The sequence below is a fragment of the Acinonyx jubatus genome, chromosome C2 (assembly GCF_027475565.1).
Source record: "Acinonyx jubatus isolate Ajub_Pintada_27869175 chromosome C2, VMU_Ajub_asm_v1.0, whole genome shotgun sequence".
Classification (NCBI taxonomy): Eukaryota; Metazoa; Chordata; class Mammalia; order Carnivora; family Felidae; genus Acinonyx; species Acinonyx jubatus.
The window spans coordinates 15,791,361-15,817,246 of NC_069384.1; the positions used below are offsets into that span (position 1 = coordinate 15,791,361).

At 39.2% G+C, this 25,886-nt stretch overlaps 2 protein-coding genes across 9 annotated transcripts in view; one reads left to right on the forward strand and one right to left on the reverse strand.

Annotated features, from left to right (window-relative positions):
• USP16 (ubiquitin specific peptidase 16) overlaps positions 1 to 10,753 on the reverse strand; it is a 27,154-nt gene extending 16,401 nt beyond the window's left edge. Inside the window, exons 1-7 of one of the 7 annotated variants that reach the window (XM_015076818.3) lie at positions 10,595 to 10,726; positions 9,628 to 9,692; positions 7,288 to 7,389; positions 5,180 to 5,358; positions 2,181 to 2,284; positions 1,267 to 1,370; positions 160 to 344 (exon numbers count right to left, since the gene is read on the reverse strand). In XM_015076818.3, coding sequence (XP_014932304.1) covers positions 160 to 344; positions 1,267 to 1,370; positions 2,181 to 2,284; positions 5,180 to 5,358; positions 7,288 to 7,348 — 633 coding nt within the window. In that variant the 5' untranslated portion in view covers positions 7,349 to 7,389; positions 9,628 to 9,692; positions 10,595 to 10,726. Of the gene's footprint in view, positions 1 to 159; positions 345 to 1,266; positions 1,371 to 2,180; positions 2,285 to 5,179; positions 5,359 to 7,287; positions 7,390 to 9,627; positions 9,693 to 10,204; positions 10,410 to 10,594 lie in introns of those variants that run through there. The other 6 variants (XM_053220651.1, XM_015076817.3, XM_027041753.2 and 3 more) reach the window with 6 other exon arrangements.
• On the forward strand, positions 10,486 to 25,886 carry RWDD2B (RWD domain containing 2B). Of its 2 annotated transcripts, none has more exons than XM_027041757.2 (6): positions 10,486 to 10,727; positions 17,873 to 18,051; positions 23,529 to 23,755; positions 23,838 to 23,905; positions 24,030 to 24,392; positions 25,000 to 25,653. In XM_027041757.2, exons 3-6 carry the CDS (start codon positions 23,549 to 23,551, stop codon positions 25,232 to 25,234), a joined length of 873 nt encoding a protein of 290 aa, XP_026897558.1. In that variant the 5' UTR covers positions 10,486 to 10,727; positions 17,873 to 18,051; positions 23,529 to 23,548; the 3' UTR covers positions 25,235 to 25,653. The 2 variants fall into 2 exon arrangements, with proteins under 2 accessions (XP_026897558.1, XP_026897557.1); XM_027041756.2 differs by lacking the exon at positions 10,486 to 10,727 and adding an exon at positions 13,054 to 13,758 and having other exon boundaries at positions 25,000 to 25,886.

Here is a 25,886-nt window from a genome sequence, read left to right on the forward strand (position 1 = left end):
TATTGTCATGCGAAGTCAACCTTTCCTTAAGTATTCTTTAAAAACCCAGAAATAAATTACTTGGGGGGAAAAAAATACTGTTAAGTAACAAGCATGCAAAAACATCCTATATTATGAGGGGAAAAAATTTCTTAATACGGGAAAAATTAACATTGGCACCTGCATAACTGCATTGAAGAAACATGTATTTCCCAAATTACTGAGTCCTTTCACAGTTATTTGGGAAGCAGAATTCGTGGAAGGATTTTCTTTAGCCAAGTTTTCCTTTTTTTCTCGCTCTTGTTCATTTTTACTCTCCTTTTCTAATTTTTTATTTTCAAGTTCAATGTTACCATCTTTTGCTGCTTTAAAAAAAAAAAAAAGGAAGAAAAAAGACTTGGCAAAATGTGTAGTACAACTATACCAAATGCAAAGTAATACTTGGGACAGAATACTAGAATTCGTGAATTTTAACCAACATCATTATTCACCAGCTGTTTCATTTTAAATGTTTTCTAACAAATATAAGTAAATTACCATCAAAAGAGAAAAATCAATAAAACAAATTCAGAAGTGATGTAAGCAACAGTTTGACAAATAAAACCAAACAGTTTATGTCTGGCACAAATCTTCCCTTTTTTACTACACAGAAGCTTTTTGCAAATGAGCAAGCACATCCTACTTTATGAAATTAGAGTATGAAACAATCAAGTGAAGAATGCAGACATGAAATAAATTTTTAAATGAAATTCCATGGGTCAAAAACAAATACTGAAGTTAGGAACAAACAATTCTGGCTGTGCCAAAGATACTTCTGTGACTGTGAAAATCAAAACAAGCTTAAAGCAGCAGATGATGTATGCCAAACCAATTTAACTATGTATGAAGAAAATCTGTGAAATACCTGGCCTTTTGAAGGAGTTACAAGCACTTCACTTGTATATCATCCAAATATAACAAAACACATTCAGTATGAGGCAGGTGTACCTCGAGGCCCCGACAGAAAGGGCATCACCGTTCGTTACTTACTCCAGACTCATCACAGACTCTTCATCACATCTGACTAGGTTGTTCCTCAGATTTCCTTCTGACACATACTTATCTCTGTTCCCACTGTTTTACATTCTTAACCAAAAATAGTTTCATAGTTTGAAATAAACCACAATTAATGTTATTGAGGTTTATGTAATGCCAACTAGTACGGTAAATTAATCTAAATACATTCATAAGACAGGTAACATATACAAGTCAACATTACAGAGTATATTGAGAAATAAATAATTTTACCTGATTTTGGAGTTGTAATTCCAGCTTGTTTTCTAACATAATCAACCACCTGACCCAATCTGTTTGAACTACAATACTGGACCTCATCATCACATAGGTAACACCTGTGTCCCAAAAGATCACAGAGAAGAAAAGTGACAAACTGTCAACCAAAAAAGGGGACAAATTATAATTCCTGGAACCCAAAGTGTGTAACAACCAATTTATCCTATTAAAGAAAGTGAAAATAAAAATTCTGTGTTTTCTTGAAGAAGACTATCCATAGTGTCCAAGATTTACTAATAGGAGACTATTAGTAAGGTTAGCCAGAACCATGGCTATATACAAACAGGGTGAAAAAAACTCCAAATATTTTACTGAAATGGATATTTACAATATTAAAGTCAAAAGTTTTTTTCTACAGATTTCAAAATATAGATCTACATCATCAAAATTAACAAATCTTACAACTGACAGATGATGTTCAATGTACACCACTGTGTAAATGGTTTTTAAAGATGTGAAAATTTGTTTTGATGATGTTACAATACAGGAAATATACACACCAGCACCACATTGATTTTCACGCAAATTAACTGTCAAAATTTTACTATATTCTCACTTCATCTGAAATTTGTTTTCAGTGTCCCAATTTTTAAATAATAACTGACCACATGCCATTTATAGTATCACAAGCAAGAAAAACAAAAGGATGAAAGATTTATGTCTTCTACACGCAACCATTTCTATGCGTGTACAATACTAAGCAAAAGGCACGCAAATATGACATTCTCTAGCCTTCTAAAAGTGATGGTATTTAAAGAAATTCTACAAAAATTTAAACCTTCTTGCTCCCGAAACATTTCAAACACTCCCATTCTCCAATACTTCAAACAGTTTCCAGTCAACCGACAGGCACAAGAGTTGAAACTTACCATACACTCCAGTTGTCCAAACTAAGAACCAGACAATGAGGTTCAGACCTTGGTGTCATATAGTGCTTCAATGCATGCTGTTCCTGAGAATCTCTGCCACAGCCCTAGAGAATCATAATCAGAAACCTCAAAGCCACAGTCGTTCACCAAGAGAATTCATAATCCCTAATGCACAAGGAAGTGGCCTGAGAAACTGTCATTCTTACAATTTTGGAAATAAGATGTTAGATTCTAGACAGAGTCCAAATTTTGTGAAAACTTAAATAGGAACAGGCAACTGAGGACAACTCAGGAAGAAGGTATTTAGGAACTGTGTACTCAAAGTACTCGTCTCCAACTTGTCCTTTCTAGTCCCAACTACACCATGCTAATGAAGTCTTTCACTAGGTATGGTGGGAGCAACTTAACGGCTTCCTAAGCATTTTCCTCACAGTCATATTTTTCAGTTTATTGGTATCTAAAACAAAGTTCTGTTCATACACTCCATTCAAAAATTACAAATTGCTTTGAAACCCCTAATTAACAAACCTGATACCATCTGACCTCAACCTATGTTTCCAGGGTTAACTCCCATATTCTCCTGTATCAAGTCCCACCCAGTCTTCAGGATCTAGCTCAAAAGCCACCTCCTCTCAGAAGCCTATGCTTATTCTCCCGGATGAGAAAACACTGTAGTCTTACTGTAAACAAATTCCTACAAAACATGGTGTAAATTCCTTGTGGCATTCTTTATCTTCCACTTTACATTAAAGTTACCAATGTTTGTATCCTTTCCTCCCCTGGACCATAAATATTGAAAGTCCAGAAAACAGAATTAATCTTTCTGTTACCCAAAAAATGTAGCAAATGGAAGGAGGTTAATAAGCATTAACTGAACAAGTAAATGGGAGATTTCCACCTACAAGATGTAGAGGCCTATTCATAAAAGAACTTGACTGGATTTTCTGCTTTTTGCTGGTCAAATCACTGCTAAGATATATCTTCCCTGTGTATCTATCTGAACCAGGCCACCAACTAACTCCACCGGATTGCACTACAGAAGTGGTCCTGCTTCTATAATAACGAAAAATATACTTTGAAGGGGAAATGTTCGTCAATGGTTTCTAATCTTTTAACTACGATATCAACACTGATGATTTAATTTATCCCACTCAACATTCGATTCTAAAATAAATAAGTTGAAATTTGACATTAATTTTGAAAAATATAACACCATTTGAGATCACCTGAAACCTAAGAATGAGATGCCCTGTCTTGAGAGAATCACCTGCTAACAGGGCAAAAGGTAACTAGAGTAGGACAAAAGTTAACACTTGATAGTGATACTGTCTTACCCTTAGGAATTAAAAAGATAGCAAAATAAAATATATAATAAGAAATGTATTCTGGAAAATTTGAAGTAACAATTCTCACCTATATACTCACCTATATACTTAAGACCTTCAGTGAAAACCTTTCAAATACAATAAATATGTTCTTTGCTAACATTCAGATATCGTCAAATTGTCTGACCCATGAACTATCACTATTCACCTATTGGAATGGTTAAAATAAAGTCATGACAATACTAAATGCTAGCATGAATGAAGAGAAAGTTGATCACTCATACACTGCTGGTAGGAATAAAAAAACATTACTCTGGAAAAGTTTGGCAGTTTCTTAAAAACTAAAAATTCAATTAATACATGACCTAGTAATTGCACTTTGAGGACATTTTTCCAGAAAAAGGAAATCTTAAGTTTACACAAAAACTTGTACACAAATGTTCATAGCAGCTCTATTTGTAATCACCAAATGTGGAATGGGATCAGCCCAAATGTCCTTCAACAGGAGAGCAGTTAAACAAACTGTGATATACCAGGTATAGCCATACCAGGAAACACTACTCAGCAATAAAAAAAAGAACTACTGATGCACACAATTTAGATGGCTCTTCAGGTGATTAGGCTGAGTGAAAAGAGCCAATCCAAAATTGCTGTATACTGTATGATTCCATTCACGTAAAATTTTTGAAATGACAAAATTTTAGAAATAGGGAACACATTAGTGGCTGTCATGGGCCTGGGCGAGAGATGGCAGTGGAGAAGTGGGTAGGATTTAGAAAGGGCAACAAAGAGATCCGTGTGATTTCAAACTACTTGGTATCTCGACTGTGGTGGTGGATCCATGAATCTACTTAGGTGACAAAACTCTACAGACATCTATGACGTTTGTAAAATGTTGCCACTTGGAGAATGGGGCAAACTACATAGAGATATCTCTATTATTTCTTATATTGCATGTGAATCTATAATTATCTCAATAGAAATTTCAACTGAAGAGGGAAAACAAAAGTTCTCTGCCTCATCTTAAAGCTTCATGACAGGAATGCCTAGCAGCCCAGTTGCCCAAAATATGAACCTGACTTGCCACCACTAACAGAAACTAAGAGTCCCTGACCTTCAGCACCACGGCAATATCTGTCAATTGTTCTGTTACTAGATACCCTCCATCCCCCACGATGAAGTTACCCATCCCCCAGCTGCCATAAATGTGGCCTGCTCACAGCTCACAGTTCAGTCTGTCCATCCGCAGGAATTATCCTCAGTAGAATGGAGTTGCCTCGCCTAAGGTTAGTCCCCCTTCTCGGGGGCATCCCGCACCCAATGCTTAGCCTACGCCCAAGTACAAAAGCCTGGCCCCTTGCCTCAATTCAGAACCTCTCTGAAGGCCAGAGTTCATCATGGGATCGGGTGAGGCCCCATCGCACTTCCACTTCAGTTCAACTTCTCCCTGTGCTTAATCCTGCTTCCCTAAACTCTCCTCCAGGTTGTGGTACCAGGAAGCACTCTGCAGTAAACCACCTATCCACAAACCTCAGTCCCCAGATTTGTTCTCCAGGGAACAGGGCCTATGCCAGCTGGTAGCCTACTCACCCAAACTGCGATTTTAGGTAATACCTTCTAAAATGAATTCAAAGAGTTTTACAAAACCCCATGTTGATCAAAACCTAAGCGTACCTGATGGCCACATTTAAGACATAGCCAAACTGAAGGGTTTTCTTCTGTTTCTTCTTCAGATTTATCTTTTACTTTATTGTCCGTCTTACAATCTTGACAAATATTCCATTCCACGTTCAACAAGGCCCTTTTCAAATTACCTTGTTCCAATCCTTTTCTAATGTGTCTGCACGTAGGTTCTATTAAGACAAATAAAAAGGAGTAGGTGAGGTAAAATATGGCTTTCTGCGGTTAATCTCAAAACTTACCATTCATGTGATCATTAAAAATGAATTTACTCCATTAACAAACTGTTAGATAATCTAAAACCTTAAATTCCTGTTTGATGTTTGAATATTATGATTACGTGAGAAAGAGATTTTACACAAATCTGAAATTTTGTTTTTTGAACTCCTAGGTACAACCATTACCATTCCAATCCAATCACTTCAATTTATTTAACTATTTCCTTTAAAATTAAGGCTTTTATCATATTAATTATCCCCTTTATCTTAAAAGGTTCACGGAGAAGGTCCTTCATTCAGTCAACAATAAAACTATCGCAGGGCCAGCACTGTGGTAAAGGCCAGGGAACCTAAAAAAGACCAAGTCGCAGCCCTTCTCTTTGAACAGCTTATATTCTGGCAGAAGCAGATAAATAAATAAACACATAAGAATCTCCAAAATGTGCTAGAGCAGTACAAGAAGGGCTAGAAATTAATAAAGTTTACATACAGGAGGTAACATCTGTACAGCCTTAATAACAGTAATAAAATGTTCTGATATTAAGTACTTACTATGAGCCTAATACTGTACTAAATGTTTTGCATACACTATCTCATTTAATTATCAGATTCCCCCCCTAAAAGAAAGATACTACTATCGTCAAAGACAGATGAGAAAACTAAGATTTAGTTCCCAAGATCACATAACTACTAAGTGGCTATGCCAGAATTTGAGCTCACATCTTTCTGACTTCAAAGCTCACACTCGAAGCTATGAACTCGTGGAGTGAAAAACAACTGAAAAGGCCACATCCCATGAACAGAGTACGGAGGTATAAAATGTCATACTGTCTCCTCAGACTGGCAGTCACACGTGTGTAAAAATGAGCAGCGGGACCTGAGACCAAAAACCCTGTTGGGACCAGATCAGTAAAGGGCTCTGCAAGCCACTCTAAAGCGCTTCAGTTGTTTCAAGGACCCCAGAGGTTCAGAAACCAGTCAAGTGGCACATTTAGCTTACGCACAATGAACTTGCACCAAAAGAAAATAAATACAAATGAGATCATATTAAAAAACTGCTAAATCCCAGCAAGTGGCCAAAGGAACACAAACTAAAAAAAGAAAATACTCTTTTTCAACTAGCAAATCAGCAGGTCTTTACAAATGATACTAGCCAGTATTGATAAAGGTTGGGGAAACTGGCACTTTGTTTCACTACTAGTGGGCCTGTAAATTACTACAATATTTTTGGAGGGCATTTTGGCAACAGAACCAAAAGAGCCTTGAAAATATGTATGCCATTTATTTCAGCAATTCTACTTCCAGAATATGTACTAAAAAGAGAACTGGATGTGCACAGAGATTTAGCTACAAAAATGTTTAAGATCACTCCATTCATATCACTGAAAAGGTAAAGATTACCTAAATGTATAACAGTGGGGAATTACCTAAATTATGAAATCAGCACCCATGGTCCTTACATCAATGGAATATCATGCCATTAAAAATGTTGTCAAGGGGTGCCCAGGTGGCTCAGTCAGTTAAGCGTCCGACTTCAGCTCAGGTCATGATCTCATGGTTCGTGAGTTCAAGCTCTGCATTGGACTCTGTGCTGACAGCTCGGAGCCTGAAGCCTGCTTCAGATTCTGTGTCCCCCTCTCTCTCTATTCCTCCCCCACTCATGTTCTGTCTCTCTCTCTCTCTCTCTCTCTCAAAAATAAATAATAACCATTAAAAAAAATTTTAATGCTGTCAAAACTATTAAATAACATATAGATATAAACATTAAGTTAAAATGCAATTACAGAATGATAATGTACACTTTGATCCCATTTGTACATATTAAAATATATGTCCATTTAGGGATATAAACATAACTTTAAAGATTCAATTGGTGAAATATACCTAAAGATTCAGAAGAATCATCAATTGGAACAGTTTTTCCCTTTGTCCGTTTCTTTCCCATGTTGGCACTTTACGGATTACTTACTGACACAAAATAACAATCTAGAAAACAAGATAAAGTTAGCTTGACAAAAAAAAAAAAAGTAGGTTTTATATTTCTCTAGAAGACAGTAATATAACTAAGCCACATACTTTGCATGTCCATCACACTTTGTAACATACAAAGACCATTCACATATTATCAGTAAGAACTCTGAAGGAGACAGGATAGTATTACCCCTGTTTTTCATAGCTTAGAAAACTGATTCTTAATAAGGTTTAGAGTTTGGCAATTAATGTAAAGGTCAGGAAAGAACCTGTCTTTCTTGAGAAATCTCAGCACTTTCACACTACTGGGAATTCAATTTCTCACTACATAAATGTGGAATGGTGGTAGGCACTTTGAAACAGGATAATGGCCCTTCCTTCTAAACTATGCTTCTTAGGTCTGCAGTCTAAACTGATCATTTCTCCAAGAAAAGTTTAAAACAAGTCTGAAGATAATCTACTAAAGGGAGTCAGAAAATTTACAAATTTCAAAGCCAAATATGAAAAGTCAAAGCCGGGACACCTGGGTGGCTCAGTTGGTTAAGTGTCCGACTTAGGCTCGGGTCACGATCTCATGTTTCGTGAGTTTGAGCCCCGCATCTGGCTTTGTGCTGACAGCTCGGAGCCTGGAGCCTGCCTCGGATTCTGTGACTCCTTCTCTTCTCTGCCTCTCTCCCACTCATGTTTTGTCTCTCTCTCTCAAAAATAAATGAATGTTAAAAAAAAATTAAAAAGTGATCCACTGTTCCGCATTTCCCACACCAGGACTTCCTATGGATAATAGCTGAGAATTTATTACAACCACATTCTCGACCGTTTACATTATTATGTTATTGCCAAAATCAGTTTGGACGACTATGACAAATCTAGCTGCACATCAAGTCTTCACCTCCTTAGTCAACAATTCAAAATTAGAAAACATCAAAAGTGCTGAAAGTACATCCAGGTCTACCTAACTAAATAATAATGATTTTAAAAACTTGTTCTTCACATAGGATAACTTAGTGCCAAAGTCAATTAAATGACTATAATAGTTATTTTACCTGGAGTGCTTATTAAAATTCTGATTACGTAAGTGAAAAGTAGGACCTGGAAGATATATTTTGAAAACACTTCCCAATTAATTCTGATACTTAGCTGTCATCCTGTCCTGGCTTAGCATCTTAGAAATATTCCTCTTCTAGCTCTTAATTGGTTAGTGTAAATATAGTTAATTCAAAATAGTGGAAAATGAGTGCCACATCAAGTAATTATTAAACTTTCCAAGGATCATCTAAAATGTAACAAGTTTCCATGTCTACAATATACGTGAATTAACTAACAACTAACAAAAGAACACAAAGTATATGGATATATATAAAACTAGGGTATACTTTGTGTACATTTTGTCACCCTAAAATAACATGTTACATAATTTATCTTATTCAGAATTGTAGATTTTAGGGGGGAAGAAAATAGTACTCAAGTTCTTGCCTCCAATCCAACTGCTCTAATCTGTGCTGCATCCCAGTACCAGATAGATCTAATAATACCATTTTCATCACATCCATGCTCCTGAGCTGTACATTCACAGTCCTTTATAAACTGTCCCAATGCTCTAGTAATCCTGACTCTCATTACTTCCCCCAAAAAACCACTAAAGTGTAATTACATGGTGCTTTCCATCTTCCAAGCCATTTCATAAACGTTATCTTATTTGATTTTCACAACAACCCTTTAAGTGGGGTATTTTGTTATAAGAAGGAACTCAGAAAGAAAATGATGAAAGATCACAGGGTGGCAGAGACGGATTGAAAACACAGATCTTTCGATTCCAAGACCACCACTATTTACATTCCAGTCAAGCCACTGTCTCCCTTAATGTCCCCTCCAAAACACCACGGCCCCACCTCTAGGCCTTTGATGTCTAGCTGGGAGTTGTCTCCATCCATCCAAATCTCATCAATCCTCCAAGCTGTCCCTTTCAATGAAACTGTAGACAACCATTCTACTCTAAATAAATCTCTCAACTGAATTTCCCCAATCTTTATAATGTGCACTACTCATTTTGTCCCCTAACCTGATACAATAATGGGCGGCTTCTTAAATCTTTGTTCTGGACATGTGTTATTTCTGTCTGGAATCTAAAGTTCTAGGAGAAAAAGAAAGGTTTTAGGCATTACTTCCGAATTGCCTAAAGCATCTAATGATTGTTAGTACATAGTAGGTCCTCAGAAATACTTCTTGCATCGAAATAGAAAAAGAGCATAGTACCTGAGACATAAAGGTGATTACAAGGCGCAAAGGTAGGCACACATTAGAATGAAGCAAACAGGTTCCTGGGAAATCAAAAAGGTAAAGAATGAAGAAGTCTCCAGTAGTGAAGACAACAGAACTAGCAAATCTGGTTTGAGGAGTGCAGTAGCCCAGATTCCAAAGAAAAACTTCAAAGACTAATTGTAACTAGTACAGGGAGAGGACAGTAGGGGGTCACTGCAAAGCTGTGGAAAACGCTGCAGTAAATCTTTAGCAGCTATTAAAGGGCATCAAATGAGTCAAGAGAAGAGAGTGGTGAGTACCATCAGCTATAAAACATCAATAAACCTATTAAGTTTTTCAGGCGAGTCTTCAGAGGAGAGTCAGCTTCTTAGCCAAATTACTCTTTGCAGGACTCCACACAAAATGTAAATCAAAGCTGGTCTTGCCAGCTCGCATATTAATCCAGTTCCCTTCCCTTCCCAGTCTTCCCATACCTGCTCGATTCCATTAAAAAAAAAAAGTGGAAGTATTTGGAAAACTTTGTCAGCAAGTCTTAAATATGGCTTTCAAGTTTGGCACAGGTCTGACCTACCCTAGGTTCACTGACTCGGAGAGATGACAGATCCTGCTTTTCCTACTAACCACCATATGGACACGGCAGCAAACCCAACCGCAACCAGTAGGGTGCTCCGGGCCGCGCGGCGCCCATCACACCTCCCCTTCCCTTCCAACTGCTCCGCACCCACGGAGAAACCTTGGGGTCCGGGGTCGAACAGGGCGCCAGCACCGACAACTCATTGGCCAGCTCCTGGAACTGACAGGACATGAAACCAATGAGAACGCGGTACCGGGCCGAGCCCAGGTAACGTGCTTAAGGAAGAGGAGCCTTCGAGAGGAGAACGAGGTCAAGGCAGGAAATTCGGGCTCGGAACGCAGGACGTCCTGCGAGCGGTGAATGAGAGTCAGTGGGAACAGAACTCACCCACGGCGACAGCGCCCATAGCTGCATCCCCTAATGGGCCTTTGGGCTGGACAGCCAGCTCCGTCTTCCTCCTGGTGACAGAGACAGCGACAGAGCCGAAGCCAGAGTGACCGCTAGAAAGGAACAACTTCCGGTACGCGGCATTATGGGAAGTAATTTATCCCCAGGGGCCGGCGGAGCCCGCGCTATTTTATCGGCGCTTGCGCGCGGCTCCCTCCGGAAGTTCAGATTCAGCTGCTCGGAGGAGTCTAGCAGTTTTTCCCACTCTGGTTAACTATGGGGTTGTTTAAATGCTTCGGAAGCATAAGTACCTGATGGTGGTCAGAGTATTGGAATCTCCTTGATGGGTTACCTTATTCATATTACATCTGAAGGCTGGCCAAGAGGGTGACATTTACATTTCATGCAGTTCCCCTAATTCTGTCCGATCGACTTCTAAAGTTAAGTACGTATATTGTCTTGAACTAATCTTGCCGAGGGAGGATAAATTTTTCAAACATTTACTGTGTTCGTTTTCAAGATATGTACGTGCCGAGCCCCTTGTGAAGTGAATTAAACAAACAGGCTCGCTGCCCTGGGGTTTATTTAGTCTTCTACAGAAGACACAGTAATCGCTTGGAAAAAAAAAAAAAAAAAAAAGATGCAAGCGCCAGTAGAAAAATAGGCAAGGGATATAAACAGGTAATTCACGATAAAAGGACACTTGGTCTTAAAAGATATGAAGAAATGTTCATCCATATTAGTGAGCAGATAAAAGTAGGTTAAGATAGTGGCGTCCTAATCTGTCGAATTGTCCAGAGTAACAATGGTTACATTTGGGTCTTGGCACGGGGCGGGGGGGGGGGGGGGGGGGATCTGGCTTTCCTGCTCTTTACTGCTGATACAATTTTTTAAGCTTTCTTCATTAAGGTATCTTAGCACACAGGCATTTTTATTTTTTCCATTCTAAAACACAGCCTTGGGGACATTGTACCACCTGCTCTCTCTGCCTAGGAATGCTGCTCCCCATGATATTCTGTGGTTGGTAATTGTAATTCTGTTCACACCTTAAAAGTCACTTTCTCACAGAGAAATTGGCTGGGCAATCTAGGTTATATAGCCACCTGATCACTCACATCACTTTATTTTATGCCACTACCCAGCAGTTGTCACTATCTAGTATTTTTTTCTCATGTTTACTTATATATTTCTCCTCCCCCCCCCCGCCCTAATTCCCATACATACACAGAAATGTGCAAATGTAAGCTTTGAGAGATGAAACATCTTTGTCTTGTTCACAGCTCTCTCTTGTACCAGAAGGGTTGGCAACATAGTAAATGCTTAATGCTTATTGAAGGTCATTAAAAATGAAAAATTTTACAAGAGTGTTCATAGTAGCCTTACTCATAATAGCCAGAAAACTAGAAACAGCTCATGTTTTGAACAAAAGAATAGGAAAACTGTGGTATAGTCTTATAATGGAATTCTAAGCAATAAAATTGATAGACACAAGAATATGGACAAATCTTCAAAATATACTGAAAGAAGCCTTATACAAAAATACCTACTAATTCCATGCATGTGAACAGGCAAAACTAATTATGGCAGGAAAAACTCAGAACAGCGGTTCCCTGTTGGGGGTTTGGAGGGGGACTGACTAGGAAGGAGCATTTCTAGGGTGCTAATAATGGTCTATATCTTAATGGTCTTAATATCTTAATAATGGTCTGTATCTTAATAGGGTTTGAACTACAAAGTCGTATGCGTTTGTCAAAACTCAACCAATATACATTTAAGATGTGCATTTCACTTTTACCCCAAAATAAAAAAATCAAATATTTAAGTCTGTTATACATGCTGAAGTATTTAGGGAGAAGTGTGCTAATGTCTGCAAATTGCTTTGAAATGGATCAAAACAGATGGATGGGATGAATGGATTAGATACATGACAAAGCTGGTAGAATAAAATGTTATGATAGTGTGTCTAGATTCATGGTAGTGTCAGTGTCTTAACCTTAGCACTATAGACAGCTTAAACCAGCAAATTCTTTGTTGTAGAGATGTCTTGTGCATTGCGGAAGTTGAGCAGCATGGCTAGGCCCTACCCATTAGATGCCAGAAGCACTCCTCCAGTTGTAACAACTCAAAATATATTCAGACATTACCAAATGTCTTCTGAGACATTTTTGCCCCCCCGGGGGGCAAAATCGCCCACCCTTTTTTTCCACACCCTTAAGAATTGCTCCTGTTTCATTATAAAATTCTCTCAACTTTATGCTTGAAATTTTTCATAGAAGTTGGAGAAAAAATACATTTAATGACATTGGAAAATGCCCACAAACCACCAAGTAAAAGATGACGCCATGAAAACACATGTACTAATCTTATTTTGGGGGGGGGGGGTAAGTGCGAGTTATTAATACTAGTGAATATCAGCGTTTACCAAAAAATCTTGAGATTTCTAAAAATAAATAACATCACAAAGAAAAAAGTGCATTACCGATATTTAGACTGTGAAGAAAAATCTAAAAATTACTCTCATGGTGGAGTCGCCTTCAAACTACCCTTTTATTAGCCGAGATAAAGTTCTATGCATGCACATGGCATTTCCTAAGGTCGTCAGCCACAGCCAGCATCCAGGCTCACCTCTCCCTAATGCCTTGCCATTCAGGGGCCAACAGCATCCCTATTGTGTGGGAAGATGTTAGGAACGCAGAACAGGGGGCCCTATATCTCCGTACCGAAACCCAAGCTACATTAAACCGAATGATTCCTACACAGGCTTGAATTTGAGGAGCGTTAGTTACTTTAATAGGCCATTCCTTGACCCAGGAAACAGTGCTAATACTTCTCCCTGACAGTGGCAGCAGCTGGCAAATCCCCATAGGGTAGAATAAGAAGAACTCTATGACTGAGAACAGAGCGGAGCCAAGAATCCCAGCCACCCAGCAGGTGCCAGGACCAACCGGCCAGCATCACTGGGCTTCCGGGGCGCGCGGCCCCGAGCGCGCGCATGCGCCAAGCCGGGAGGGTGTCCTCTCACTTCCCGTAGGCCGCCCCGCTGGAGTTTGCGGGCTTCGGATTGCCTAGCTCTGGAATTCTGAGGCTCCTTCTGGATGAGACCTGAGCTGTTCGTGCAGCCAGAAAATCCGGGGTTCCAGCACGGAGGGGATCCATCGCTCCAGGTGAGGTTTCCGTCTACTGCCACCCAGCCGCACCGGGGATTTCCCATGTTGAGGGCCTGTCTTCCCCTAAGGCAACTTGGCGACGTAGTGGCACCGCCTTCCAGCGGGCTACACGCTGCTCATTGGTTAGAGCAATTCCTGACACCGCCCACAGCCGGGACCACCCCCTCCCCCCCTTCTCCATCCGCCACTACCCCCCGTGCGGGTCAGGTGTTAGGGGCGACGGCGCCTGCGCACAGCGCTTCGGTTACGGGCTCCAGCCGCTTGCCGAGTGTCCGGTCCTGTGCAGCCTGGCCCCCATCCCCTCTGTAAAATAAAAATTTGCGAGGAAAAAAGAATGACTCCACTTAGGAAACTCAAGTTTTATTCTACGTTTGTACAGCATTAATTGAAATCTTGAGTCAGAAAATTCTCAAGATTTTTTTGTTTGTTTGCATTGAAATCTCATGTACGGAAATAAGTTTGACAAGTAAATTATATATTTGTGACATCACTCCCAGAGTTGTCCGCACACGGGTCTCAAACTTCTTTGCTGGTTCCATTTCATCTTCCAGACCTCCAGACTCTGTGGGACTTTCTCCCAACTTCACTCACTCCCTGAGTGACCAAACAAACATGCCTTTATTGTATGTTGGTTACTCCCAAAATTACATCTCCACCTGGATACCTCATAAAGTGCATAATTACATCTAACTGTCTGCTGAACATCTCTACTGAATAGGTGTCTTAATAGGCACTTCATTCCATATTTTCTTTTTTTAATGTACTGTTAGAGAATTTTTTATTTTTATTTTTTTAATGTTTATTTATTTTTGAGAGAGAGGATGTGTGTGCGAGGGGGGAATGACAGAGGGAGAAAGACAATCCCAAGCAAACTCCATGCTGTCCGCACAGAGCCCCACACGGGACTGGAACTCACAGACCGTGAGATCATGAGCAGAAATCAAGAGTCAGCTGCTTAACCAACTGAGCCACCCAACAAACTCAGGACTGTGAGATCATGACCTGAGCAGAAATCACAAATCACAGGCTTAACTGACTGAGCCATCAAGGCACCCCCATTCCATAGTATTTCTAAAACCAGGCTTCAAGTTTCCACCATTTTCCCTACCTAAATAAATGCCAAATCCATTCTTCCAATCTCTTAATGCTTTAGATTCATTCTTCAGTCCCTCCCAGTCTCTTCCTTGTAGTCACCTTTAGCAGAGAAGTGGTCCCTGACTACCCTGTGTACAGTTGAAAAACCGTCTCCTCCCTCCTACTCACTTGCTCCTTGTCCCCTTCATCTTCTTCAGTCTTTATCCACTAGACATACATATTTGGTTTTTGTTGTCACGGTCTTCTCCCACCGAATTAAGTCTCAATGATAGCAGAGATTTTTGTGTGATTCTTGTTCACTGTTATAGTCTTAATGCCAAGGACAATGCTTGACACACAATAGGGACTCAAGAAACATCTGTGGATGAATAACAAATAACAATCATAGCAACCACTTTTATAGTACTTGCTGTATTGCCACACATTGTTTTCAGCACTTTCCACACATCATCATTTAATCCTCAAGTGACCCTATCATTCCCATTTTGGAGATGGGGAGATCGAGGCACAGAGAAATTAAGCCACCTGCCTAAGGTCACACAGTTGGCACGGGCACGTTGGCAGTCTAAGTCACAGGGTACATCCTTAAGCCACTATGATAAAAAGCCAAAGTAAATTCATTTCCTCTAATAGCCATCTACCCAGTTGTTTCTTGGATTCCTTTTAAAACAGATTAGGGGTGCCTGGGTGGCTCAGTCCGTTAAACGTCTGGTTCTGATGCACAGGTCATGATCTCACAGTTGGGTTCCTGAGTTCGAGCCCCATGTTGGGCTCTGCACTGACAGCACAGAGCCTGCTTAGGATTATCTGTCTCCCTCTCTCTCAGCCTCTCCCGTCCATGCACTCTCTTTCCTCTCTCTCTGTCTCTCTCAAAAATAAACATTTAAAAAATAAAACAGACTAGAAAAGATATTCATGGAATTCCAGTGAGGTCAGGGATTTTAAATACTTACATGAATATTTTTTTTAATAACAGAGAAAATGCTTAAGGTAGCATGTCAAATGGAAATAGGGTATAAAATTATACGAAGTCACTAGTAAAGGAAACATTGTGTTTAAGGGAGGGAGAAGTGTTTGCTGCTCTAACAGTTTTTGAAAAGGCCTAACGATGGTGAGTAGCGCTAGTAATATTTAAACTACTTAAATTGGTTAGAGGACAAACCAGGGATTCCTGATCTGTGTAGAAGGTCTAGGGAAAAAAATGTTCTGGGGTCAAATAGGTTTGGGACACTCAGTATCCTAAACTTCTTAGAAATTCACAATGCATATTGGAATGTAACAATAAAGACCGAGATGCCACACACAAAAAGTGTGCCCATATAATTTACTTTCCAAATGGGGTTATTTTTGTCTAAGATAAATGCTAAACTAAGTTGGTACAACGGCATGACTCATGGTCACCCTAAAGAAGCTTGTTAAACTTTGTGTCATTCAGCATTTCCAGAACTTATTTAAGCCCAAAATTCTTTGTGTAATTTTTTTTTCCCCCAGCATGGCAGTGACACCCTGATAAACCATGTTTTAATGACTTTAAGTTGAAAAAGCATTGGGATTAGGAATGATGTGTTGGCATTGATTTATGCTCTGATCTGTGGAGATAGCCTATTGTGTGCAAGAGTGCCTCACATTTTCCTGATTCCTATCCAGTTAATCCTAATGAACTTAACACCCACCACATTTAGTCATTCTCATAATCCTTGAAGTGTTTGTGACACAACCCATTACTGTTACTGATCTGCCACCTGTGAGTAATTGACATTTCTCTTATAATAATAAAAAGTAGAACTTTTTTATTCTTTAAAAGTACCATACAGTGAACTAGCTCAATTGTCAACCAAATACCATTTTCTGATATTAAAGAAATGATCAGTTATATTGGATGGAATAAAGAAGATTTGAATAACGGAAGAGACATGTTGCTAGAGGGCTTGATAATGGATCATCCAAGGCACCTTCATGACCTGGATCCCCTCTACATGTGCTGGTGTTTTGTGCTACCAGTCTGTGAAACTAACAGCCAGATCACCAACTGGGATGAATTCACTCCACCAAGTAGCTGTCAGGGTCTTGGGCTAGTTTGCCATCAACTGAGGGAAACCTAACACACCCGGACCCCTCCTCTCAGACTGCAACCCTCTCACTCAATCACAAATTATGTGAACATTTCTCTATTAGATAGTTGGTACTCTCTTGAGTGTCTTCATAGACCTCTGTTAGACACTGCATACAATATGTATAATGACAGTTTAGCGCATGAGTTGGTGGAGGCAGAGTCCAGGTAAGAGGAGTCAAGGTTCTAAAGGGAAATAGATATACACTCAACTTTGAAATTTTAAAGAGACTGCTTAATGAAGGGGCTGTTTACAGAGGTATGGCCAGGTTTAAAGAAATGCTTACTACCCCGAGGCCTGAAAGGTCTGCTGGCACTGAGGAAGAAGGACTGCCCACAAAAGCTATGGTCTTAAGGGGTCACAGCCATTGTTAGAATCCCACCCAAACAGGAAAGGGGTAGTGAAGAAATACCCTACCCTCTTTCTCCTGCCATCCTCCTCCTCTCTGACGGGGCATTAGCTGAACCTAACCATAAGAAAAGCAGAAAAGTTGAACGGTATAGGCTGCAGAAGTCAGTTTTTCAGAGTCCAGAGCAGGGAAAAGAAGGACCAAGCATGTGTTTAGGGGACAAACAAAAAGTAACTAGCACAAGAGAAAATTGTCCAAATGATGAGCCCCTAACCAGGCCTTGGTGGTCAGGGTTGTGAGGAAGGGACAGGTTCAGGCCCATACCAGTTTAATTGTGCTTTCCTGCCTCACAGACCTTTCTTCTCTCCCCACTATGTCTCCTTCTCCACTGGTCTCAGCCTCTCTTCAGGGTTCGACTCCAATCCTGTCTCCTTCCTTAAACCTTTCCTGATGGCCCATTTCATTGATCGTGCACTCCTCTTAATCCCCACGATAATACCTATACTGGTCATTTAACGCTTAGCCTTTTTATCTTCATTGTTATATATCTTATTAGATAATACGTCCTGATCCTCAAACTAAAAAGAAAACCCCAGGAAGGAGTGAAGGATGAAGCTCTACATATAGTAGTTACTCAATAAACGTTTATCAGAGGTGAGAAGAATTCCATGAAGACAGACAGGATTAACCAAGATAATGGTGTTTGATTTCACAGAGTAAATTCTCTTGGAGAAGGTAAGCCATATTTCCTTTGCAGCAGTGGGACTGAGCTCTGTTTTTCTTTTCAGATGTGTAACCTTTCTTTTTTTCTGAATTCAGAAGCACTAAATAGTAATCCTAAAACTTCAAACAATACAGAAACATACAAATCAGTCCTTCCCTTCTTCCCTCCACCCACATTTATCCAACTGTTCATAGTTTGGTAAATTCTCTTTCTGACTTTGTTCATGTATGTGTAATGATACAACAAGAATAGTAAGACCATAATTGTTTATATCCTTCTACAATCTACTTTTTTTAGGTAACCATGTATCATGAAAATCAGTGTTAATATACATTTTTTTAATGATCTCATGATTTTCTACTATTTAGATACATATTTATTTAACTGATCTATTGTTGAACACTTAGGTCATTTCTGATTTATTGTAAATAATAAGCATCCTTACAAAAAACTTTTTTTTATATAATGTCTGATTTTTTTCCATAGGTCAGCTTCACAGAATTGGAATATTTAGACCAGTTTTTCCTATAGCAACTTTTTCTTCTGTGACACTTACCAGACGTTAACCACCTGTGTGTGTGTGTGTGTGTGTGTGTGTGTGTGTGTGTGTGAACACATGCCAATTTGATAAGTTAAAATTATCATGTTGGGGGGACTTCCACTTTTGGAACAACATAATAGGTATACTTTTCCTAATTTGTCCTGCTAAATACAACTAGGAATCTTGAACATTATTTCTAAAGCAAACACAAAAGAAGTGGAGAAGAAGGCAGATCAACTAGGGACCTTGGGACCCAAGGAAGGACACAGTGGTAACTACCTTTGGTATTCTTTTTTGCCTCAAATATCCCAGACTTGATTAAAGAAGCAGCAAACCAGAAATACCAAGGGTACAGACCAAAAAAGAATTTTAAAGCCCCCAAAAAGCCTGCTCTCTCTAAAGTACCAAGAAAGGTGCAGCCAAGCAAGATGGAAAACATTTAGATAGTTAAATGCTCTACACCAAGCAAATAGCACAGAAAACACTGTAGCCTCTACCTGACCCACACCAGCAAAAGGAGCCTTGATTCCATCGTCACTGAGCTGTAATAAGCACTCAGTGCCCACTCCTTGTCAGGATGGTACCAAAAACAATCTGATTAGGGACCCAGGACTTTCCTCCCTGCCTGGTGATAAGAAGGACCTTACCACAGTTTTGGTGTTAGACCTGTGTCACATCCATGTCAGACCACATGGGGAGCCTGTACTTCCACTCTGATGCAGTGATAACAAGGCATCTCTCCTTCACCCAGCTGCAGTGATGTCCAAAAGGCCTAGTGGGGAATCCAGATTTTCACCACCGCCTGTCAGTAACAAAGGATCCCCTCAACATGGTGTTAGCAGAGGCCACATGGGTAGCAATAAGGAGGCACTCCCACCCCTCCTAGCCATAAGTCCCCCATTTTTTTACCCTCCTTTCTGGAGCAGTATCAGAAAAAGTATGCTAAAATGGAAGATTTGAGTAGTGTTCAGTCTCACAATACCTAAAATGTCCATATTTCAATAAAAAAATCACTCACATACCAAAAACAAGGAAAATCTCAAACTAGGTGAAAAAGACAAAAAATAGATGTCAATGCCAGGATAACAGAGATGGTAGAATTACCTGACAAAGATTTTAAAACACCCATCATAAGTCTGCCTAGCTGGCTTAGTTGGAGGAGCACAGGACTCTTGATCTCTGGGTCATGAGTTCAAGCCCAATAGTGGGTATAGAGATTACTTAATAAATAAATAAATAAATAAATAAATAAATAAATAAATAAATAAATAAATAAATCTTAAAAAATAAACGAAACACCTATCATTAAAATTTTTCAGTGAGCAATTACACACTTCAAGCAAAAAAAGCAGGGGGTGGTGCAGCTGGATGGCTCAGTTATTTGAGCGTCTCTTGATTTCAGCTCAGGTCATGATCTCACAGTTAATGAGATCGAGCCCTGAATCAGGCTCTGTACTGTCAGTGCACAGAGCCTGCTCAAGATTCTCTTCCTCCCTCTCTCTCTGCTCCTCCCCCCCTTCTCTCTCTCAAAATAAATAAACAAGAGTCTCAGTAAAGAAATAGAAGATATAAAGAAGAACCAAATGAAAATGTTAGAGCTGACAAATGCAATAACCAAAATTAAAGACACAGTAGATAGACTCAACAACAGAAGGAAGGAGACAGAGGAAAGGATCATTTAACTGGAAAACACAATAATAGAAATTATACAATCTAAACAATGGAGTGAAATAGGCCAAAAATAAATGAACAAACAATTTTAAGAACATGTGGGACTATAACAAAAGATCTAACATGTCATTCCAAAAGGAGAGGACAGAGCTGAAAAAGTACTTGAAGAAATGATGGCTGAAAATTTCCGAAATTTGTCAAAAAGCATAAACAGATTCAAGAAGTTGAATGAATGTCAAGCACAAAGAACTCAAAGAAATTCAAATCAAGACATCATAGTCAAACTTCTGAAAACTAAAGACAAAGAAAAGGTCTTGAAAGCAAGCAAGACATGAACCTTAGCTATAAGGTTCAAATAAGAGAATATTTCTTGCCAGAAACTGGGGGCCAAAATAAAGAGGCATAATATTTTTCAAGTGCTGAAAGTAAAGAATTGTCAATCTAGAATACCACATCCAGTGAAAATATCCTCAGGAATGAAGGGTAAATCAAGACAATTCTAACATGAAGGAAAACTAAGAGAATTTGTCACCAGCAGACCTACCCTAAAAAAATGGCTCAAGTAAGTTCTCTATATGGAAAAGAAACAAAAAAAGAATTATTATGGAGTAAATGTCATGAAAAAGGCAACAGTATGGTCAAATAAAATGGGTTTCCCTTCTGTTGAGTTTTCTAAATTATACTTGGTGGCTGGAGCAAAAAGTATAACACTCTTGTGGTTCTAAATGTATACAGAAGAAAATTTTAAGGTCATTATATTACAAATGGGGGAAGGTAAAGGAACATAAAGTAACATAAAGTTTCTGCACATCAAACTGTTAAAATAAGACACTGGTGATGTTTTACGGGTGTGTGTGTGTGTGTGTGTGATGTTTTATATAGGTGTGTGTAGAATAACCACTAAAAGAGTTATAAAAAGAAATGCAAAAACTTTATACATAAACCAAAATGGAATTCCAAAATATCTTCAAGCTACAAAAGGCAGGGAAAAGAAAACAAAGAAATGAAAAATATAGAAAGCAAACAGAAAATAAAATAGTTGACTTAAGCCTTAACATATCAGTAATTGTATTAAATGTAAATTGTCTAAATACAGTAATTAAAAGGCAGAGATTTGCCCCCCTCACCCCCACACAAACCCATACATACAAAGAATTATCTGGTCTGAAATATCAATAGTTCCAAGATTGAGAAATCCTAAACTAGAATCTAGTTAAGTCTAGACTCTAGACTTTCAACAAATTCATGTTTTCTAGCTGCTTTCTAAGGTACCTAGTGCTGGTTCCTGAGCCTTCCTAAAGTTCTGCAACTTCCCTACCCACCTGACCAAGCAACTAATAGAGGAAAGAAAGCTGAAATCTAAGTTAGTTATAACTCACTTGCCACTTTCCACCTTTCAAAATTTTGTTAATAGCTTTTGTTATTCCCTTTCCCTTTGTCTTTGAGAATTTATCCTTTTACTCTCATTTTAATGGGGTCACAGAGAAAGGGAAATATTTATGCAAGACTCATCCTCCATGTTTTATCAGAAGTCCCCACACTTTTTCGGGAAAATGCAATTAAAATTATCTTTAAAAAAATCCTACTTGGGGGTGCCTGGGTGGCTCAGTCAGTTTAATGTCCGACTTTGGCTCAGGTCATGATCTCACGGTTTGTGGGTTCGAGCCCCAGGTTAGGCTCTGCACTGACAGTGTGGAGCCTGCTTGGGATTCTCTCTCTCCCTCTCTCTGCCCCTACCCCACTTGCACTTTCTCTCTCTCTCTCTCTCTCTCTCTCTCTCAAAATAAATAACTAAACATTTTTTTAAAAATCCTACTTGATTAGCATCTCAGTAACCTTTATAAGCCTGGAATGAGGAAGACTTCTCTAACAAAGATTCAACATCCAGAAGCTATGAAAGCAAAAGTTGATGAATATGCCTACTTAAAAACTCATGAGTGGTACACACAGACACAAACAAAATACCACAAAAAAAGACTATTAGAATTTTCTTAGGATTGCCTGGCTTGCTCAGAAGAGTGTGCCACTCTTGATCTCAGGGTCGTGAGTTCAAGCCCCATGATGGGGATAGAGATTACTTAAATAAATCAAAAATGAATTCTTTGTTTTTTAAACAGGAGAGGGGTTACTATGTAAAAACTTAAGCTTTAGTATGGCAACTTTTGGAAGACAACTTGGCAATATCTGCCAAAATTTTAAATGTTATACCTATTGCTCCAGCAAGCCACCTCTACAAACTTACCCTTGAGTACACAGTATTAACAGTTTGCCAAACTGTATATCTAAAAAGAACTTCTATTGTAGAAGTGTTCATAACAGCAAAAGTGTGGAAACAACCCAAGTGCCCATCAATAGGTAAAGAATGCAATAAATCATGACATGTCTGCATGATTCAGTCTGACAGTCAACCACTAGAAAGAATGAGACAAACCCCTATGTACTGACTGTGAATAGATCTGCAACATATATTTGGAAGGGAAGAAGTGGGGGGGGGGAAGATATGTATATGTGATCCCTGTGGGTATACTTTGATTATATATCTCACTTTTTACATACATTTAAACTTTATACCACCGTCTATTTTCTATAGAGGTATATATGTCATGCCTAAAATGTTTTGTTTCTGAAATACCAAAACTCTTTGCCTTGGACGGGAGACTTAGGCAGATAGAGGAAGAGATCACCAGCAGAAACTGTATCTTCATTTTTCAACCTTCTACCACTGGACTTTTTTACCTCGTCCTTTTTTTTTGTTTTTTTTTTTTTGTTGTTGTTGTTTGTTTGTTTTTTTAATGTTAGTAGGGGTTACTTGCACTGTGGATTATTAGCATTTATTTTCTCTTCTTCACAGTCTTCTGCTTTTTAAAAACCAGTAAACACTAATATTAAGAGAAAAATATTTACCATCTACATAACTAACTCTACTCTATTCATTCTAGGTTTCCAAAGTAACCAGTCATAGCCTCTCTCCTGGCTATATCATTGATATGACTCTTGACTACATAATTAGTTTACTTCAAGGAAATTGCTCATTGTGGTAGCTCAAGATGCCAGATCAACTATCTAGATACAGAGGGATATGGTGCCTGGTTATTATTAGAGTTTTATGGCTTTCACTGGATTGGCCTATGGTTTGGATCCTTAGTGTATTACATCTGTTTAAATTTCGTGTTTTATGAAGAAATCAAATACACTTTCAATAAGTACCTATATTGATCTATTAAGTTCTCCCAAGATTGTATTTATAAATTATCTCTCTTATCCTCACCTCCTTAGAATTTTGCAGATATCCAAAAATGATTGAGATTGAACAGGCGGAGGCCCAGCTCTCTGAGCTAGACCTGCTCGCCAGTATGTTCCCTGGTGAAAACGAGCTCATAGTGAATGACCAGCTGGCTTTAGCAGAAGTGAAAGATTGTATTGAAAAGAGGACAATGGATGGACGATCTTCAAAAGTTTACTTTACTATCAATATGAACCTGGACATATCTGAGGAAGAAATGGTAATTCAGTTTGCTTTTGGAAGAACTAAAATATATCAAGACTTAAAACAGCACTTAGGACATGTTCTTCCTTTTTTATCAGGTGATGTTTTCTCTGGCCTGTATTCTTCCCTTTAAATACCCTGAAGTTCTGCCTGAAATTACCGTCAGGTATGTTACAGAAATTGGCCAACATTAGACTTCAAATTTATCTGAAAATGAAAGCAATTCTTAAGTTTGTTTTATGTTGCAAGAAAATTGATTTAGTTTTTGTATTCCCTATCTCTTCCATCAGATCAGTATCACTAAGTAGATCTCAGCAGACTCAGCTGAACACAGATCTAACTGCATACCTGCAAAAGAACTGTCTCGGAGATGTCTGTATATTGAATGCCACAGAGTGGGTTAGAGACCATGCTTCTGGCTATATCAGCAGAGACACCACACCTTGCCCTGCTCCAGGAAGTACAGTCCAGCCAGTTGATCTCATTCTCACAAGACTGTGGATCTATAGCCATCACATCTACAACAAATGCAAAAGAAAGAATATTCTAGAGTGGGCAAAGGAGCTTTCCCTCTCTGGATTTAGCATGCCTGGGAAACCTGGTGTTGTTTGTGTGGAAGGCCCACAAAGTGCCTGTGAAGAATTCTGGTCAAGGTTTGCTTTCATAAATTTCGTATGCTGGGTCAATAATTTTAGTAGTAAACAGGATACTAGAGATGAGGGAATTAGTATATCCCTGGGATTGTACCTTACGGGGATTCAGTCTCAAGTCAGTGGATAAGACAGAATTTACACATGGCTGGCATCACCCCCCCTTCCCTGACACAGTGCACATAGGAGATGTTCTATAAATAACTGTTGAATTGAGCCGCTGCCCAATATGCTATGATCCCCTCCAGTTCCATTGATCTGATTCTTCTTACTGATGTGACAAACTGTGCATACCTATGAAACAAAGGGATTTCTAATCTTCTCATTTCTGTACTGACTTCCTAAATGAATTTCTAAGACGTCCTCTTGAGAATCTGAGAGCAGTTTCCACATTTCTAAAATGTTGATATGAGGCGGTAGCAATAAATGAGTTTGGGGATAGGATGGTGACCAGTATCATATTTGATTAAAACAAATCCCTGTGAGATAAAAGTAAGTTTCTTTACTTCCAGGAAGAGGCATTGCTAAGTCTGTTATATAACTTGTATTTTCAGTGCTCTAGAAGGCAAAACAAATTCTCAGTATTTCTACTTTGAAACTTTCTTTTCAGACTCAGAAAATTAAACTGGAAGAGAATTTTAATTCGCCATCGAGAAGACATTCCTTTTGATGATGCAAATGACAAAATTGAAAGAGAAAGAAAATTTTCATGTTTTGAAGAAAAAGTATTCAGCGTGAATGGAGCCCGAGGAAACCATATGGATTTCGGTCAGCTGTATCAGTTTTTAAATTCCAAAGGTTGTGCAGATGTTTTCCAGATGTTCTTTGGTGTGGAAGGACAATGACTGGGCAGAGGAGTAGTTGAAAGTATTTTGTCACTGTTGGCCTTTCGACTTTCCCCCCCCCCCGCCCACTGTCTCTTGAAAGATGAAGTAATTCTTTTTTAGCCCCCTTCCAGAATGTTAGGGGGGGAAAAAGAGGGAAAAAAGGTAGTATAGCTGAAATGTATCTGTTAAAAAGATGTCATAACTGAAAGAACTGTTTTAAGTATAATCTTAAAATCGTTGATAGAAAGTTCTTGACATAGAAATTACCCATTTTGAAAGAGAAATTAATTACACCAGAGGGAGAGGCAGGTCCAGCTTGCCGTCTGCTCCCACCTGTCCCCCCAGCCCTGCTTCCACTAAGAACCTGGAAAAGCTAGATGTTCACTCTCCCAGCCTCTCTTCCGCTAGGGGTGGTCTCAACACACGGCTTTGGGTGGGGGACTACTGGGGAAACTTCTGCTCTCCTGGTCAAAAGCGCAGATGCAGCGAGGGCACCTCTTCTTCCCCTTCCTGCCACAGACACTACAGAAAAGGCTGAAGCTGCAGTAGGGCAGGAAGGGCCAAGAAAACCACAGAGATGCCCGTCCCCACGTTGTTGAGCTGCCGATCCAACACCAGCCCCTGCCTATCTCTAGACAGCTTGTTACGAAATAAAACCAGTTTCGTTTCA

What these genes read in the sequence shown, in the direction of transcription:
- RWDD2B (XM_027041757.2), top strand. Translation starts at nt 23,549, where the DNA reads ATGATTGAGATTGAACAGGCGGAGGCCCAGCTCTCTGAGCTAGACCTG. An exon ending in ACATATCTGAGGAAGAAATG is followed by an intron (nt 23,756 to 23,837) that starts GTAATTCAGTTT and finishes CTTTTTTATCAG; the next exon opens with GTGATGTTTTCTCTGGCCTG. An exon ending in TGTGAAGAATTCTGGTCAAG is followed by an intron (nt 24,393 to 24,999) that starts GTTTGCTTTCAT and finishes CTTTCTTTTCAG; the next exon opens with ACTCAGAAAATTAAACTGGA.